General features: G+C 46.0%; 1 protein-coding gene across 4 annotated transcripts in view; it reads left to right on the top strand.

Annotated features, from left to right (window-relative positions):
- RASGRF2 (Ras protein specific guanine nucleotide releasing factor 2) overlaps positions 1-10518 on the top strand; it is a 238392-nt gene extending 227874 nt beyond the window's left edge. For 2 of the 4 annotated variants that reach the window (XM_041752325.1, XM_041752326.1), the window contains exons 24-27: positions 973-1052; positions 1998-2115; positions 2689-2757; positions 7436-10518. In XM_041752325.1, coding sequence (XP_041608259.1) covers positions 973-1052; positions 1998-2115; positions 2689-2757; positions 7436-7561 — 393 coding nt within the window. In that variant the 3' untranslated portion in view covers positions 7562-10518. Of the gene's footprint in view, positions 1-972; positions 1053-1997; positions 2116-2688; positions 2758-6485 lie in introns of all 4 variants that reach the window. The other 2 variants (XM_041752327.1, XM_041752328.1) reach the window with 1 other exon arrangement.
- Positions 10519-14546: the final 4028 nt, after the last annotated feature.

The raw sequence follows: 14546 nt of genomic DNA, 5'->3' as shown, positions 1-14546 counted from the left end.
CTCTTCTTCCGATCAGAGTCCTGTCTGGGAAACATCCAGAAGGCCTGGTGGAATGTGCAGTCTGGAGTCCACCAAATTTGGTCTGTGACTATAGGACAGACTATATTTCTGCAGCTTCTTTCTCCCCAAGGATAGCTCTGGGCCTGGCAAGAGGCCTATCCAGCCCCATCCCATTTCCCCACACCTACATCCCAGCCAGGCCTTGCTGGCTGTCTTCTTTCAGAGTCCTCAGGAACCAGGATGGAGAAGGAAGCCCTTTGAGTCATTCTGAAAGCTCTTGTGAAGCATGCAGCTCCTCTCCAGATTGAGGCAAATTAGTCTGAGGTGTTGCAGCTTGGGCATTCCAGGTGCCTTTCCCTGCCAACCTGCCTGGGCATCGGTATTACCAGGAATGCGTCATCACCCCCAAGGGCCACCCTACCATTCTCTCATGTCCATGGAAGAAACTCCATATCAATATCAACAACAGTTTTATTTCTTGGTAAATGTCACTTAAACTTTTCTAACAAGTTGATGAAGAAGATCACAAAACAAAGGGTTTGTAGCAGAAGATAGCCAAGCAACCAAATCTGTGTTTTGATGATTTGGAAATTAACACCCAAAAGATTTACCATGAAAACCACCTGACATGAAACCTCTCCTTTAATATTCTGTAATTCAACATGTGCTTTATCAAGTCTTTAAATCTCTAAATTTCTCATGCATTGCAACTTTTCATTTTCCTCTTTTTGACTAAATGAGCAGTGTAGTCAATTTCTCTTCTTCACATGCTTGTTTCTTTTTTTAATCAATCAAATTAGATGATAATGCCCCATGTCTGTATTTTGAAAATAATATCATATCACAACAGTCTGACAAAGGTATCAGCACCTGCAACTGTAGAAGGGAATTGAGGATCTCTTAGTAACTTACCCATCTTGTCAAACCACAGGAGTATTTTTATGACATGCTAAGTCATTTGTTTCTTTCTAGACAAAAGCTCTAATGGACAAGCTTCAGAAGACCGTTTCATCTGAAGGAAGATTTAAAAATCTCAGAGAAACCCTTAAAAAGTATGTTTATCTCAATTATTAAGTTATTCACAACTCAGAAATATATCTTAAAAATGTATACAGTATACAAATAGTGGCCTACATCCTACTTGAAAAAAAAAAAACAAATGGGAAATGACTTCCATCATCTAGGTATTTTCCTGATTTTTCTTTTTATGCATACAGTAATTGTCTTGTAATCAGACACGTGGCATGCAGACTATCCCAAATAAGAAGAAAATAACATCAGCTTTTACTCCAAAATAAAAGCATCTTTTACTATAAAAAGTTTCTTGATTTGGTATTTATTAACCTAAACACAATGAGGAGACTGTGGTTTGCATAGTTTGCCCAGCATCACTTAGCAAGTGTTCTTGCTGGGACTCAGACCCAGTTCTCTCTGGTTCAAAAGCCTGTGTCCTCACTCTTGACTCTGAGAAGACCCAAGGTAACCCCCTAAAACAAAAAAAAAGAGAGAAGGCATCGCCTTAGAGTGCAATGGGGATATCCATTAACATCGAATATCATCTTGTAAATATTGAAATGTTACCTTGTAAAACATTGAAATACTAACCAAAACAGAAAACAAGTTTTACAAGCTCTAACCACATTGATTTTTCTTCCCAGTTCTTTAAGCTTCCTGCATGCTCTTACTCCTGGGAGAAGTATGGCCAGGTTACAAGTACTGCAGCCAAGTACTGCTAAGCACATATTTTGTATTTGTCTGCAAGACATCCTGTTGTTTGAACATGTCTCAAGCACATTGTAAGATATGGGCTGTAATTTTCTTTTAGATTCTGTTGTGAGATGTATTGGAAACTCAATATCAAGAGTATGTTTGGGAAGACGGAATGATAAGGCTTTATTCTTCAGGATTGAAGCAGCATAGTTGTTTCCTGTGAAACAGGGGAGGGGAATCACTGCTTGTGTGAATGAGTTTGAGAACAACGTCTCTTGGTTTTGCAGCTGTAACCCCCCAGCTGTTCCTTATCTGGGGATGTACCTGACAGACCTGGCCTTTATTGAAGAAGGAACACCAAACTTTACTGAGGAAGGCCTCGTTAATTTCTCCAAAATGAGAATGGTAGGTGATAATTTCATCGTCCGCCTGATGCAGCGATTCCAGTGGCTTATAGGGAAGAGGCTTAGTCAGGGAGGTCACTGCTTTTGCATTTTGAGGCAGCGGGGATAAGGGACACTGCGTTTAATTAATCTGCTGTGGCTGATTGAAGTGATTTTCAGCAGGGTTGTTTCAGCTTGCAGCCTGGGCAAAGGGGTGGGGAATAAAGCTCCAGGGACGACTGTCGAAGACACAGATGTGGAAGGCTTCTTGCTGGACAACCAGGTTCTGAGCACCAAGATAGAAACAAGGAGCCCAAGGACAGTAATGCCCCAAGCTTGCCACCTCTGAACTTGAGGGCACACCCAGTGCCAGCTGTTCCTCTGATTGTGAATTCAGTGTCTTGCTGCATTTCACGTGGCTCATTGAAGGGCAAGAAAGCCCTGGCTGGGCATAGAAAATGATAGGGCAGGGCTCTGACCCTTCCCTGGGAGGGGAAGTCAGCCCTTGCCTACTTGTGAGCAGGGCCAGGAAGAATGTGTGGCGATACAAGGAAATATTTTTGCTTTGCTTTTGTTGTTATTGTTTCTCTATTAGATATCACACATCATCAGAGAGATACGCCAATTCCAGCAGACTTGCTATCGAATAGACCATCAGCCAAAGGTAATATCATGTGGTTGTTAAGGGGACTAATAAAGAAACAGTGGGAATTTATGAATTAGAAACAGTGGTTAAGTTGATTGATAATATCTAAAGCTGACTCACAGAAAAGACCAATTGAATAGACAAATCTTTGGCAACTCTGATTAAGCAAGCAAGCAAGCAGGCAGGCAGGCAAAAAGAACATCAATTTATCAAGTTCTATCTGTTGTATATTCTGTATTCTCGTGAACCTGTCTACACCATCACCACCCTGGTCCAAGCCACCAATTATCTGTTACCTGTCTACTTGCATTCACTCTAGAATGCAAAGTCCATTCTACAAATTGCAGTCAGATAGAACTCTCTGAAACACAGAGGAAAATGTCCCTTGCATAAAATATTTCATAGATGTTTCATTGCTCTTAGGATGAAGAAAGAAAAAGTCTTGATGTGTCTCATAAGTCTTAGATTATATGGCCCCTGTCATCTTTCAGGATGTATCTCACATCATGTACCCCCCTTCTTCCTCTGTTACAGCCACAACTGGCCTTTCTTTCTTTCTTTTTTCATTTTTAAATAGGTATTATTTTTTAGAATCATTTTGGCTTTACAGAAAAATTGAGAGGGTAGTACAGAAGATTCACATATAACTCACAGCCATGTTTTCCTTATTATTTCATGGAACTTGACAAATTTATTGTGAAACCCATAAGTCAGCTTAGATTGGCAAAAAAAAAAAAAAAAAAGACAAGGATTTTTTTTTGGAAAAAATAAGAGCTTTTCCTACCAGATACACATGCATTTCCTAAAGCTATAGTGAATAAAACAGGACTACATTGGCATAAGAATACAAATTCAGTGGAGTGGGATGTAGTCCAGATACAGATTTTGTCTATATGAAAATCTAATATGGAATAAGGGAGGCATTTAAAGAAAGTGCCAGAAAGAAATTGACCAGTCAAGTAAAAGAATAGGAATTTTGGCTCTACAGCTGATAAGTCACACACGCAGAAAAAGTCCAGATGAGTTCATTACCTAAATATAAAAACAAATATTAAATTATTTGCATAAAATATAGTACAAAATATTCACAACCTTTAGATTTGAAGGATCTTCCTAAATACAGAACATATGAACTGTAAGACACAAGCTTGAATAAGTTTGCTGCATCAAAATTAAACTTTGGTATGACAAAATGCAATTATTTAAAAAGCAAAAATAAAACCAGTCAACTAGGAGATGATTGTTTTGAAAACAAATTTTTTTGTGAGAGAGAATGAGAGCAAGAATGGGGTGCTGGGTGGGGCAGAGGGAGAGGAAGAGAGAGAGAAAATCTTAAGCAGGCTCTATACTCAGCACAGAGTCTGACCAGGGGCTCGATCTCACAACCCTGAGCTCTTCACCAAAATCAACAGCTGGATGTTTAACTAACTGAGTGACCCAGGCACTCCTAGGAGATGATAATTGTAATACGTAGAAACAAAGAGACAGAATGAAAGTCTTTCTATAAGTCTGTAAGAAAAATATAAACAACTCAATCGAAAAATCAGCAAAATTATGAACAGGTGAACTCACAGAATAAGAAACAAAATTAGCCAATAAATATTTTTTAAATGCTTAACTTCACTAGTGAGAAGGGGAAACACAAATTATAATGAGGCATCATTTCCACCTTATAGATAAACAAAATTTTAAAATACTGGAAATCCCGAACATTAGTTTGTGCACAATAATACCAGGTACTGCAGTTTCAGAGGTTATTTTGCATCACCTGTTAGAATTAAAAATTGATGAACTGAACAACCACAACTCTTCTACATTGCTGGCGAGAATAACATGGTTCATCCACTTTAGAAAACTGTGCCCTGTGGATATTTCTTAAAACATTAAATATGCATCTACCTGATGACCCAGGAATATCCCTCCCAGGTATTTATCCAGGGGCACATGACAACATGGCCACTGAAAGTCTTGTATGAAGTGTTCATAGCATTTCTTAATAATAGCCCCAAACTGGAAACAGCCCAGGGGTCCATAAATAGGTGAATGGATCTACAGATGTTGTGTGTCTCACAGGAGACACAACAACAGGGCAGACTTGTGATACTTGCCACAGCCTGAAAGGACTTCGGAAGAGCACACTGGGTGAAGGAAGCTAGACACACAAGTATATGCTGTAGGGTGTTATACTATATGTCGGCAAATTGACTTTACATAAAATATTTCTTAGACTACTACATACTGTATGCTTCTGCTTCTATAAAGTTCTCGAAAAAAGAAAAGAAAAACACACACAAAAAAACCCAAATTCTCGAGTAGACCAAACTAATGCGTGGTAATAGAAATCACAGCCATGGCCGCTTCTGGGAGCAGACAGGGAAGCTGAATGAGCACTTCCTGGGGGAGTGGGGTTGTCCAACTGTGATATCGATGTAAAGCTGAGCAGACCATGAGCTATGCCTACGTAAGTTTTAGCTCAATAAAAGTAAAGAACTATTTCCACAGAAATACACCAGGCCCCAACATTCTTATTTTAGTGTCATTTCCTTTCCTTTCACTTCTCACGTCCACTAGAAGTGAATGCACGTCTCCAAGGAACATTCCCCTGTGAGCACCAAGCAAATGTGCTAACGAGGATTTTACTGTCCCTTTGTGTGATAGTGAAATGTCAAGAGCAAACACCCCTCTCTATAAAAAGTTGTTGACTAAACTGGTGGATCACATATTAGTGCTGCACAGCGTTCACACTCTGTGGACCGATGTGGGGAGCTCTCCCTGCCTCACAGTGAAGATGTGAAAGCAGAGTAAGATGTACCTTAGGATTACAAGGGGAAAACAGGTTTCTGTAAGTACATGTAGGATCTAAAGAGAATGCAAACCAAATGGTAGCAGTGGCGCCTCTTCAGGGAAGTGCCTGGGGTTAGGAGCTGGGAGAGGATGGGAAGTGTATGGCTGGCTGGCTGGCTTTCCCTCCCTCCCTCCCTCCCTTTCTCCTCCTCCTCCTTCTTCTTCCCCTTCGGCTTCTTCTTTTTTTTTTTTTCTTTCTTTCTTTTTTCTTCCTCTGTCTCTTTTTCTTTCTCCCTCCCTTCCTTCTTCTTCTTCCTCTTCCCCTTCTTTTCTTTCCTTTCTTTCCTTCCCTCCGTTTCTCCTCCTCCTCCTTCTTCTTCCCCTTTGGCTTTTTTCTTTCTTTCTTTTTTCTTTCTCCCTCCCTTCCTCTTTCTTTTTTCTTTCTTTCTTTCTTTCTTTCTTTCTTTCTTTCTTTCTTTCTTTCTTTTTCTTCTTTCCTTTCTTTCCCTCCCTCCCTCCATTTCTCCTCCTCCTCCTTCTTCCCCTTCATCTTTCTTCTTTATCTTTTTCTTTCTTCCTCTCTTCCTTCTTCTTCTTCTCTTTTCTCTTTCCCTCCCTTTCTCCTCCTCCTCCTCTTTCTTCTTCTTTTTCTTCTTCTTCTTTCTTCTCTTCTTCTTCTTCTTCTTCTTCCTCCTCCTCCTCCCCCTCCCCCTCTTCTTCTTCTTCCCCCTTCCTCATCTTTTTCCTTCCTTCCTTCCTTCTTTTCTTTTTCTTTCTTTTCTTTTCTTTTTTTTCTTTTTTCTTTCTTCTTTCCTTTCTAATGAGAATATATTCATGATCTCTTTTTAAAAAGTCCCGTAACATTTTTAAATGCTCGAGGGGTCATGTGGAGTTGTGTCAGACTGCACTGGGGGGACAGTGTTCGGAGCGAGCCCACGGCCGGCGTTTCCCTGTTCCTCCAGGTCACCCAGTACCTGCTCGACAAAGCCCTCATCATAGACGAAGACACGCTCTACGAACTGTCCCTCAAAATCGAGCCCCGGCTCCCGGCCTGAGGCTGGGCCCCCGCACCGTGCATGCCCCGCCCCGCGGCCTCCTCCTTCCTCCGGGCGCACCCAGGCCGCCTCCAGCCCGCGAAGCCCCTGTCCTGGGCGGGAGCCGGATGCTGCAGACTCGGGGGCGGGGGGCGGTGAGCCGAGGGTGCGCTTCTCCGGGGGGCGCTGCGCCGAGCAACCGAGCACCACCCTCCCCCGGCCCGCCCGCCGCCTCCGGAGGAGCGTCCAGAGTGGCCGAGGCTCCGTCTGCTGGGCTGGCGCTCGAGCAGCCCCGGCATCCAGCACGTGCATGGTTCGGGCGCCTCCGAGCTCACGTGGGAGGAGCCGCACCGCCTGCAACTGCTGCTTTGGTCCGGAGGCAGCAGGCCCGGGGACACCCGAGGGCAGGGAGCGGACTGCGCATGCGTGGGCCGCGGGTGGCTGCAGGCGCGCCCCCGCACCTCCCCCGCTTGCCCCCTGCCCTCCCCACGGTGAAGGCGGATTTCTCTCTCTCTCTCTCCTTTTTTTTTTTTTTTTTTTCTGATTTGCACAAACCATTTTTACGCTCCCTGCAAATACTGGTTGTATTTTCTAGAACGCTGTTCAACAGGATTTTCTCTTGCAAACCCACACGTCTGTGTGCTGTTGGTAGACGGTCCTGCACCGGTCATCCTTGGTTTACAATTTGGGGATACTTCTGAGGGAACACATTCCATGTGTGGGGGCACGGGGACCCACCGCTCAACAGCGCTTGCATCAGAAGACGCAGTGCAGGGGTCGCCACTGCCCGGGCTGGGAGGTGAGGCGGCTTTTTCCAGGATTGATGGTTGCTGCAGAAATAGGGCTATCTCGCGTTCACCTCCCTCTTCTCTTCTCAGGGAGAGCTCTGCTTTACAAGAAGAAACAGCAAAATACAGAGTTCTTGGTACCTGAGCCTATTGCACCTGCTGGTTTCTCTTGGAGGCATGAAGTATATTGATGCTGACAGTGAAAAAAAAAATTGACCTGTCTAGCTGTTTTCCCTCCTTCTTTGCACTTTAATTCTCTTGTTAGAACTAACGGCTGCCTAATACGTTCAATGTGCCGGCTCGTAAGACCCAGTGGAAGCACTAGCGTTCCTAATGTACCATAGAAGTGGAAAATGTACATTTTTCCTGCATGGTAAGGGCCATCTCTGTACATAACTATCTAGTGAGATACCAAGTAAGTAAAAGAAACTATTTATAATATTTGAAGACCATTCCAAAAAATATTTTCAATAGCTCATATTAGCCAACAGTGTAGCACTAAACCCCAGGAGGGTTACTAATGAATGCTTTTTTTCTTTTTTTCTTTTTTTTTTTTTTTTAAAGTTGCTTGTTTGTTCTCTTTAGTTTCAAATAAGAGGTTGATGCATCTTGATGCATGATAAGAAGCATGGGTTGTCTGGATCCTAACTGCATAACGTGCAATTTATTTCACAGTGTTCACAAACTGAGGGTTTGAACTAATATATGTCAACTGCAAGACCTCAACGTCTTGCAGAAGAAAAGGAAAATAAAGGTTAACTTTCTTGGCTCAAAAACACAGTCTTGGAAGGTGGACTAAGCCCAGGAAAAATCAGTGACAGCACCACACACATCGTAGTTTCAGGCAAAACAAACATGTGGGAAGGTCCATGCGCTCTGCTTTGAAGCCCCCCAAAGTTTCCCAGGGGCGAAGAGGTCATTCTGTGTGCACTTTCCCGGGAAGTTTGGACCATTATTTCTCTAACCCAAATGTTGCAGAGGCACTGCAGCCATTCTTACTAAAGAAAAATGAGAGACCGAGGAATTTCCAAATGCTCCTCCCCTTTCTCGGAGAGCCCAGGTTTCCTCAACCCAGTGACAAAGGTTTCTGGGGTTTTCCTGTAGAATGTTGTAAGCGCCCCCAGTGGTCAGCTATAGGAACCATCAATTGCTACCATGACCTTTAGTGTTTTATTGAATTACACGCCCCTCCTGCTTACTAGAGTCGGAAACCTTGCTGGAACTGCAAGAGAGAGAACTCTACCTCCAGGGGTGCTCCTTTTGATGACCTGCACCATTTCTGCACCATCTGGGATAAGAATGTGCATTCTAAAAAACCTCAATTTGGTCACATTTAAAATCGCCAGGAGCAACTTGTAGTGCTTTTGATTGTTAAGGCACCCATCCTCTTCTGCCTTTCAAGTGTGTATTTAGTGTTGCACTGTGCACTCCCAGCTGTGTCTGCCTCTATTCCATTATATGAGACCCACTTCTAAGACTCAAAGGCAGGTCAGCCCCCAACAACCAAATAGCAAATACTTATATTATCGCAAAATTAACCTAGAAAATCAGAAGTAAAAAAGCCAATTTCATGCTTTCAGCTGAATACCCACATTTTGTACTGTCAATGAAATTACCTTGGGACTTTTAGGGGATGCCTTTCGTTATTAGCTAAGACATCCAGTTTTGCTGCAGGGACAAATCTCTTACTTAAGCCAATATATTATGTGACAGATTTAGGCATGAAGTAGAATGTTGTCACTTTTCCTTAGCATTTCTCTGAAGGAATCTAAAGAGAGAATTTTAAACTACTGTTGCAATATTTGCCAGTGGCTCTCACACAAAGCCCCCAGCACTGTTTGTTAGATTTTTTTTTTTTTTAATCTTAAAGCACTGCTTAAAAACAAATGAAACTCATAGAACCTGGATAACTTGGAAGAGAATCCGTTCTGGAGTATATGATGACAGACTAGCACCTCTTCTCTCACCATATTATAAAAGATATAGCCTTCGGTCGGCAATGATTGGGCCACTTTTTAAATTCTCAACTAAAAAAATAATGCGATAGAGGGCTTATTCCCCCCCCACCCCATTAACTTTTATTTTAAAATAAAGGATTTTATTTAGCTTTTCTTTTAAAGTTCGATTTTATTCCCCCTGACAAAAAACTTTCTCTTTGCTTTAAAGACTTTTAAAATCCAACCTGTGAAGTTTATCATTTTTTTTTTACTACTCTTGAAATGGGATATACTATATATGGGATATATATTACATGGTGGAATAAATTATATGTTATTTATGGCTAGAGAATAAAGCCAGGCTAATGTCCACAGCCAGAAGGAATAAATGAACTTAATTCACTTTCATTTCAGCAAGAGAGCAGATTTTAAGTTTAGATAGTGACTTGATTACAACGCCACTATGTGAATCCTGGTAATAAGACTTGAGTCAATGAAATCTAATCACAGTGTCATTTTTCCATGGCTGTGGGTGACTTAAAATTAAGGCAGGGCAGAGAAAGAGTAGAAAACAACCATTTTGTTATAGGTATAAACACATGGGTGATGATTGAGATAATTATTCATTTTGGCTGCCACACAGCCTAAAATTAACATTAGGGTTGATTGTACTTGATCTCATCTGCCCAAGAAAAAGAAGAGATCTACTTGATGTTGAGCTACTGTCTTTTGCACAGCCCATGTCGTTTTTCCCTAGAAAAGCAGTTGTGAAAGAGCTGGCCGAGGTGCCCTAGCTCTGAGTCCAAGACCCAGATGTCCACCTGCAAGCTGGGAAACCTTAGGCCAGTGCTAAAACCTCCTTGAGCCCATTTCCTCATCTGCAAAATGGAACTAATTGTGATTCCTGTGCTGCCTACCTCACAGGGCTGTCATCAGGACAACATGGGTTAGAGTGTAAACTGTAATGTGCTGTCCAAATGTGAGGTAACATGATTACCATCCTCAGCTCTCTTTGGCAGAGAATTATTTAAATGTATTTCTTTGTTATTTGTGTGTGTGTGATGGACAGACCCGTGTGTTACCTTGAGGAGCATAATATTTGTGTCCAGTAACTGCAAATCTGCTGACATTTGTGATTCTGACAGAGGGGTTTGTGCCGTGGCCTAACACTTGCCAGGTGGGGTGTGGGTTATACCTATATGCAAATTAAATTTTGCCTTTCTTGATTCTCGAAAATCTCGTTAGTCTCTTCATTGATTTCTTTTTGCATTTTTCTACCTTGCCTTCTTTGTAGCAATGGGCTTCTTCGGATATTCTTTTACTTCTAAAGTTCAGGAGAAAGTAAAGTTTGGAAGAAGCCTATGTTGCAAGGCACTAAAATATCAGAGATGGGGGGGATCCTTAGAAAACATATCAAGGGTCATTGAGTCCCACTGTCTTTCAGTGCTTGAACCTTTCCTGTGACACCCCAGCCCACATTTGACCACCTGTGACCACCCCCAGGCACACAGAACTCATTGCTGCCCAAACAGCTCGGTTCATCTAATGGCAGCTCGATACTCATGAACAGGCCGAGTGCTCAGGGTACATGGCCCAGCCATCACTCTGACCTTGGATGGGCTACTGAGCCAACTGAGGCTAAGTTCCTCACCTGTGAAATAAGACGCCTATCTGTCCTCAGAATTACTGCAATGGCCAAGTGGATTTATGTCAAGTAGATGAAGTTGTGCTAACGTTTCAAGCCAAAGAGAGCATGGTGCAGCTGTCACCCACAAGTGAGAACTGAGGGAAGGAGGACTTTGGGTGTCTTCTGCTTCATTGGCTTTCTTTTCCAATTCTGAAATGAGCCATCAGGCTGGTGGGGATTCAGGAACCCAGGTTCTTCTTAACTTACGAGTTGGCCATCCCGCAGAGCATTGCGCTTGCCTGCCACCACATGCAGAGCCCTGGACTCAGGAACGAGAAAGAGAATAAGCCCAGGACTGATTCTGATTCCCTCTAATGCAAATGTTACGGCAGTGGCACGCTTCACTTCCATTCCTGTCTGTATGACGAGAGTCAGCCACGTGGCCACACTGGCTACCAGGTGTGGATTGAACCCCCGAACTTGGAAGAGAGCCGGCAGTGATGAGAGAGGGATAAATGACATATAACAGGGTCATGTCTGAGGGATTTTTGGAACTGTGGAATTATGTTGAGTCCCTTGTAGAGGTTTGCCAATCCGCTCATAAGCTTCAAGATGGCCAGGTCCCCAACAGATAGCACCCCCTTTTCTCAGCAACATGCCCACTTCTCTTCTGACCTTACTTACTAATGTAAAACTGCCCTGTAAGAGATGAGGGGTTGGGGTAAGGGGGGAGGGGCTGGAGAGGGGGGAGCACCAAATGTCCTTTAGCAGGGACTTGGGGAAAACAGACAAAGAAGAGGGGTTTCTCATTGTAACTGCCATTCTATAAATTCTGCATTTCCATGCTCATCAAAGCTTCGTCATTTTCTGGGTTTGGGATCTGGGTTACTTCAGGGTCACTGGATTTATTTCATTTGGTGCCTGAAATGACTGGAAACAGTGTGCCCGCCAAAGAGCTACTTTAGGAAGAAATAGGCCTAAACTCCCCTCACTCCACCTTCCCCTACCCCAACCCACAGAGCCCAGCTTGCTGAGCAGCTGTCAGCCCAGAGACCTCCAGCTTCCTGCCTGTTCTGCTGGGGGGGCCCCCAGAGACAGGAAAGACCATGGCCCTTTATGGTAGAACTTGCATACTGGGAACTCCGACTCCTAGAAGATCATGCAGTCCGTTTGGTTGGTCCCAATCTGGAATTTTTTTTTTTTTAATGAAATAACATAGAAGAGCTTAGAAAATACGGGATCCCTGGGTGGCGCAGTGGTTTGGCGCCTGCCTTTGGCCCAGGGCGCGATCCTGGAGACCCAGGATCGAATCCCACATCAGGCTCCCGGTGCATGGAGCCTGCTTCTCCCTCTGCCTGTGTCTCTGCCTCTCTCTCTCTCTCTCTCTCTCTCTGTGACTATCATAAAAAAAAAATTAAAAAAAAATAAATAAAATTAAAAAAAAAAAGAAAATATGTGAGTAAATCATACATAGAAAGGATAAGTATTGCTTTGTAAAAATTTCAATTCAGTACAAGCTAGACCAAAATGATAGCGTATGTATTAACCAACGTATGACCAACACACAGGCAGGGGCTTGACTTTTGTGTGCGCAGCTTGAGGAATTTTTATGCACGTGAAGTTGGGACAGATGGGGTTAGTCAGGAAAGGATAAGGGAAAGGCCGAGAGTCAGGCTCCCATAAACCTCTGGGCTCCCATAAATCCCAAGGACACCGAAAGGCCCCAGAGTCAGGCTCCTACCCATCCCAAGGAAACAGAGGTAAGGCAGCAAAAACAAAGAAGATTAAAACAAAACAAACAAAACAAAACAAAACAAAAAAAACCACACACAGAAACCTGGCTTCCTAACTCCAAAATGTTAGGGATTATCTCCCTTTAACGGTTACCAGGCAATCACAGGAACTCAGCAGACCCCAAATCAGCCATACATCAATGACTCAAGAAAGCACAAAGAAATCTCCAGGCTGTGGGCTTCCTGGTTAGTTCTCAATAAAAAGTTGGCCAGAAAGCCCTCAGTGGCAGATCTGTCGGGACCCCTCTCGCTTCTGAGCTTTCTATCTCTGCTTAATTAACTTCCCTCCTTTGCTGACTGTCCGTTGTCCGGGAGATTCATTCTTCCACTGGTGAGACAAGAACCCAGTTCTCCCGTGTCACATGTATGCACCCATATGGTCACCCTAAAATCAGGAAACTTCCAGACCCCAGAAGGTCCCCCTCACACCCTCTCCCGGTCAGTAACCCCACGCAAAGGTAAAATACTTATTTTTGGCTTGGGTCATACTTCAAAGTAGGAGCTCTGAAAGAGAACCACTCCAGGTTGGAGGTTATTCCTGGGCTCCACGCCCGGCTCGGGCTTGGACACGGAGAAAAAGGGAAAGGAACCAGCTGGTGATGTGCACCTGGCCAGAGAAGCCGGGTACGTGACAGTCGCCAGACACCCAGGCAGCTCCCTCTGAAATGTCAGGGCTGCTGCCCAAGTCCCCTTGCGTCGCTGCTATTTACAGGCAACCTTTCTGGTGGGCGCATGTCCCAAGGAGGGCTATTTTTAAGCAGGGCAGTGGCCTGCAGGGTTTTCTGCGCATATTAAACTAGTGGAGATTGCAAGTGAAGTCGTCCCGCCGTCTACCGTCTACCGCAGAGAGCTCCGACCGAAAGACAAACGGCGGCCCGGGGAGTCGGGGCTGAGCGTCTGCCTTCCGCCCAGGGTGTGATCCTGGGGTCCCGGGGTCGAGTCCCGCATCGGGCTCCCTGCATGGAGCCTGCTGCTCCCTCTGCCTGCGTCTCTGCCTCTCTCTCTCTGTCTCTCATGAATAAATAAATAAAATCTTTAGAAAAAAAAAAAAAGGCAAACGTGCTTGCCACTGCCCCCGGAATCCAGGCCGCAGACAGCAGGTTGGAAGGACATCAGGCCCCCGGCTGATTGGCAGCCGCGGAGAGGCAGCTTTAGCATCTTCGTCTCGGCCCCCGGCTGGGGGCGCGGGGTCGTTCTCCGCCCGGTGGGGCTGCAGGGGGCGCGTGGCCACGAAGCCGGGCCCGGAGCTGCGGCGCCCCTGCCGGCCTTCGGCCCGGAGCCCGAGCCGCGCGCCCACAACCTGGCAGAGCGCCGGGAGCCGCAGCCTCCAGATCCGAGCGCGCAGGGGGCAGAACGCGCGGAGGGGCGGGCGCCAGCGAGCCCAGCGCCGGGGGCCGCGCCCGCGCCCGGGCTTCAAGGGCACCGCGGGGCCGCGCCGACGCCGACCCGAGCCTCGGGATCGGCCGCCCAGGGCCCCGCCCCGCCCCGCGCCCCGCCCCGCGCCCCGCCCCGCGCCCCGCCCCGCGCCCCGCGCCCCGCCCCGCGCCCCGCGCCCCGCCCCGCGCCCCGCCCCGCGCCCCGCCCCGCGCCCCGCCCAACCTGCCCAGGGCCCCACTCCGCCCACTCGGGGCCCCGCCCCGCGCCCCAACTCGCCCGCCCTGCCCAGCGCCCCGCCCACCCAGGGCCTCGCCCTCGCCCTGACCTGCCCGGCGCCCCGCCCACCCAGGGCCCCGCCCACCCCAGGCCCCGCCCACCCAGGGCCCCGCCCCGCCCACCCAGGGCCCCGCCCACCCCAGGCCCCGCCCACCCAGGGCCGCCCCGCCCCCCCGCCCCCGCCCCGCCCG

This window comes from Vulpes lagopus, chromosome 4, assembly GCF_018345385.1.
Source record: "Vulpes lagopus strain Blue_001 chromosome 4, ASM1834538v1, whole genome shotgun sequence".
Classification (NCBI taxonomy): Eukaryota; Metazoa; Chordata; class Mammalia; order Carnivora; family Canidae; genus Vulpes; species Vulpes lagopus.
The sequence above is the reverse complement of the archived record's forward strand: the minus strand, read 5'-3'. Positions and strand labels throughout refer to the sequence as shown.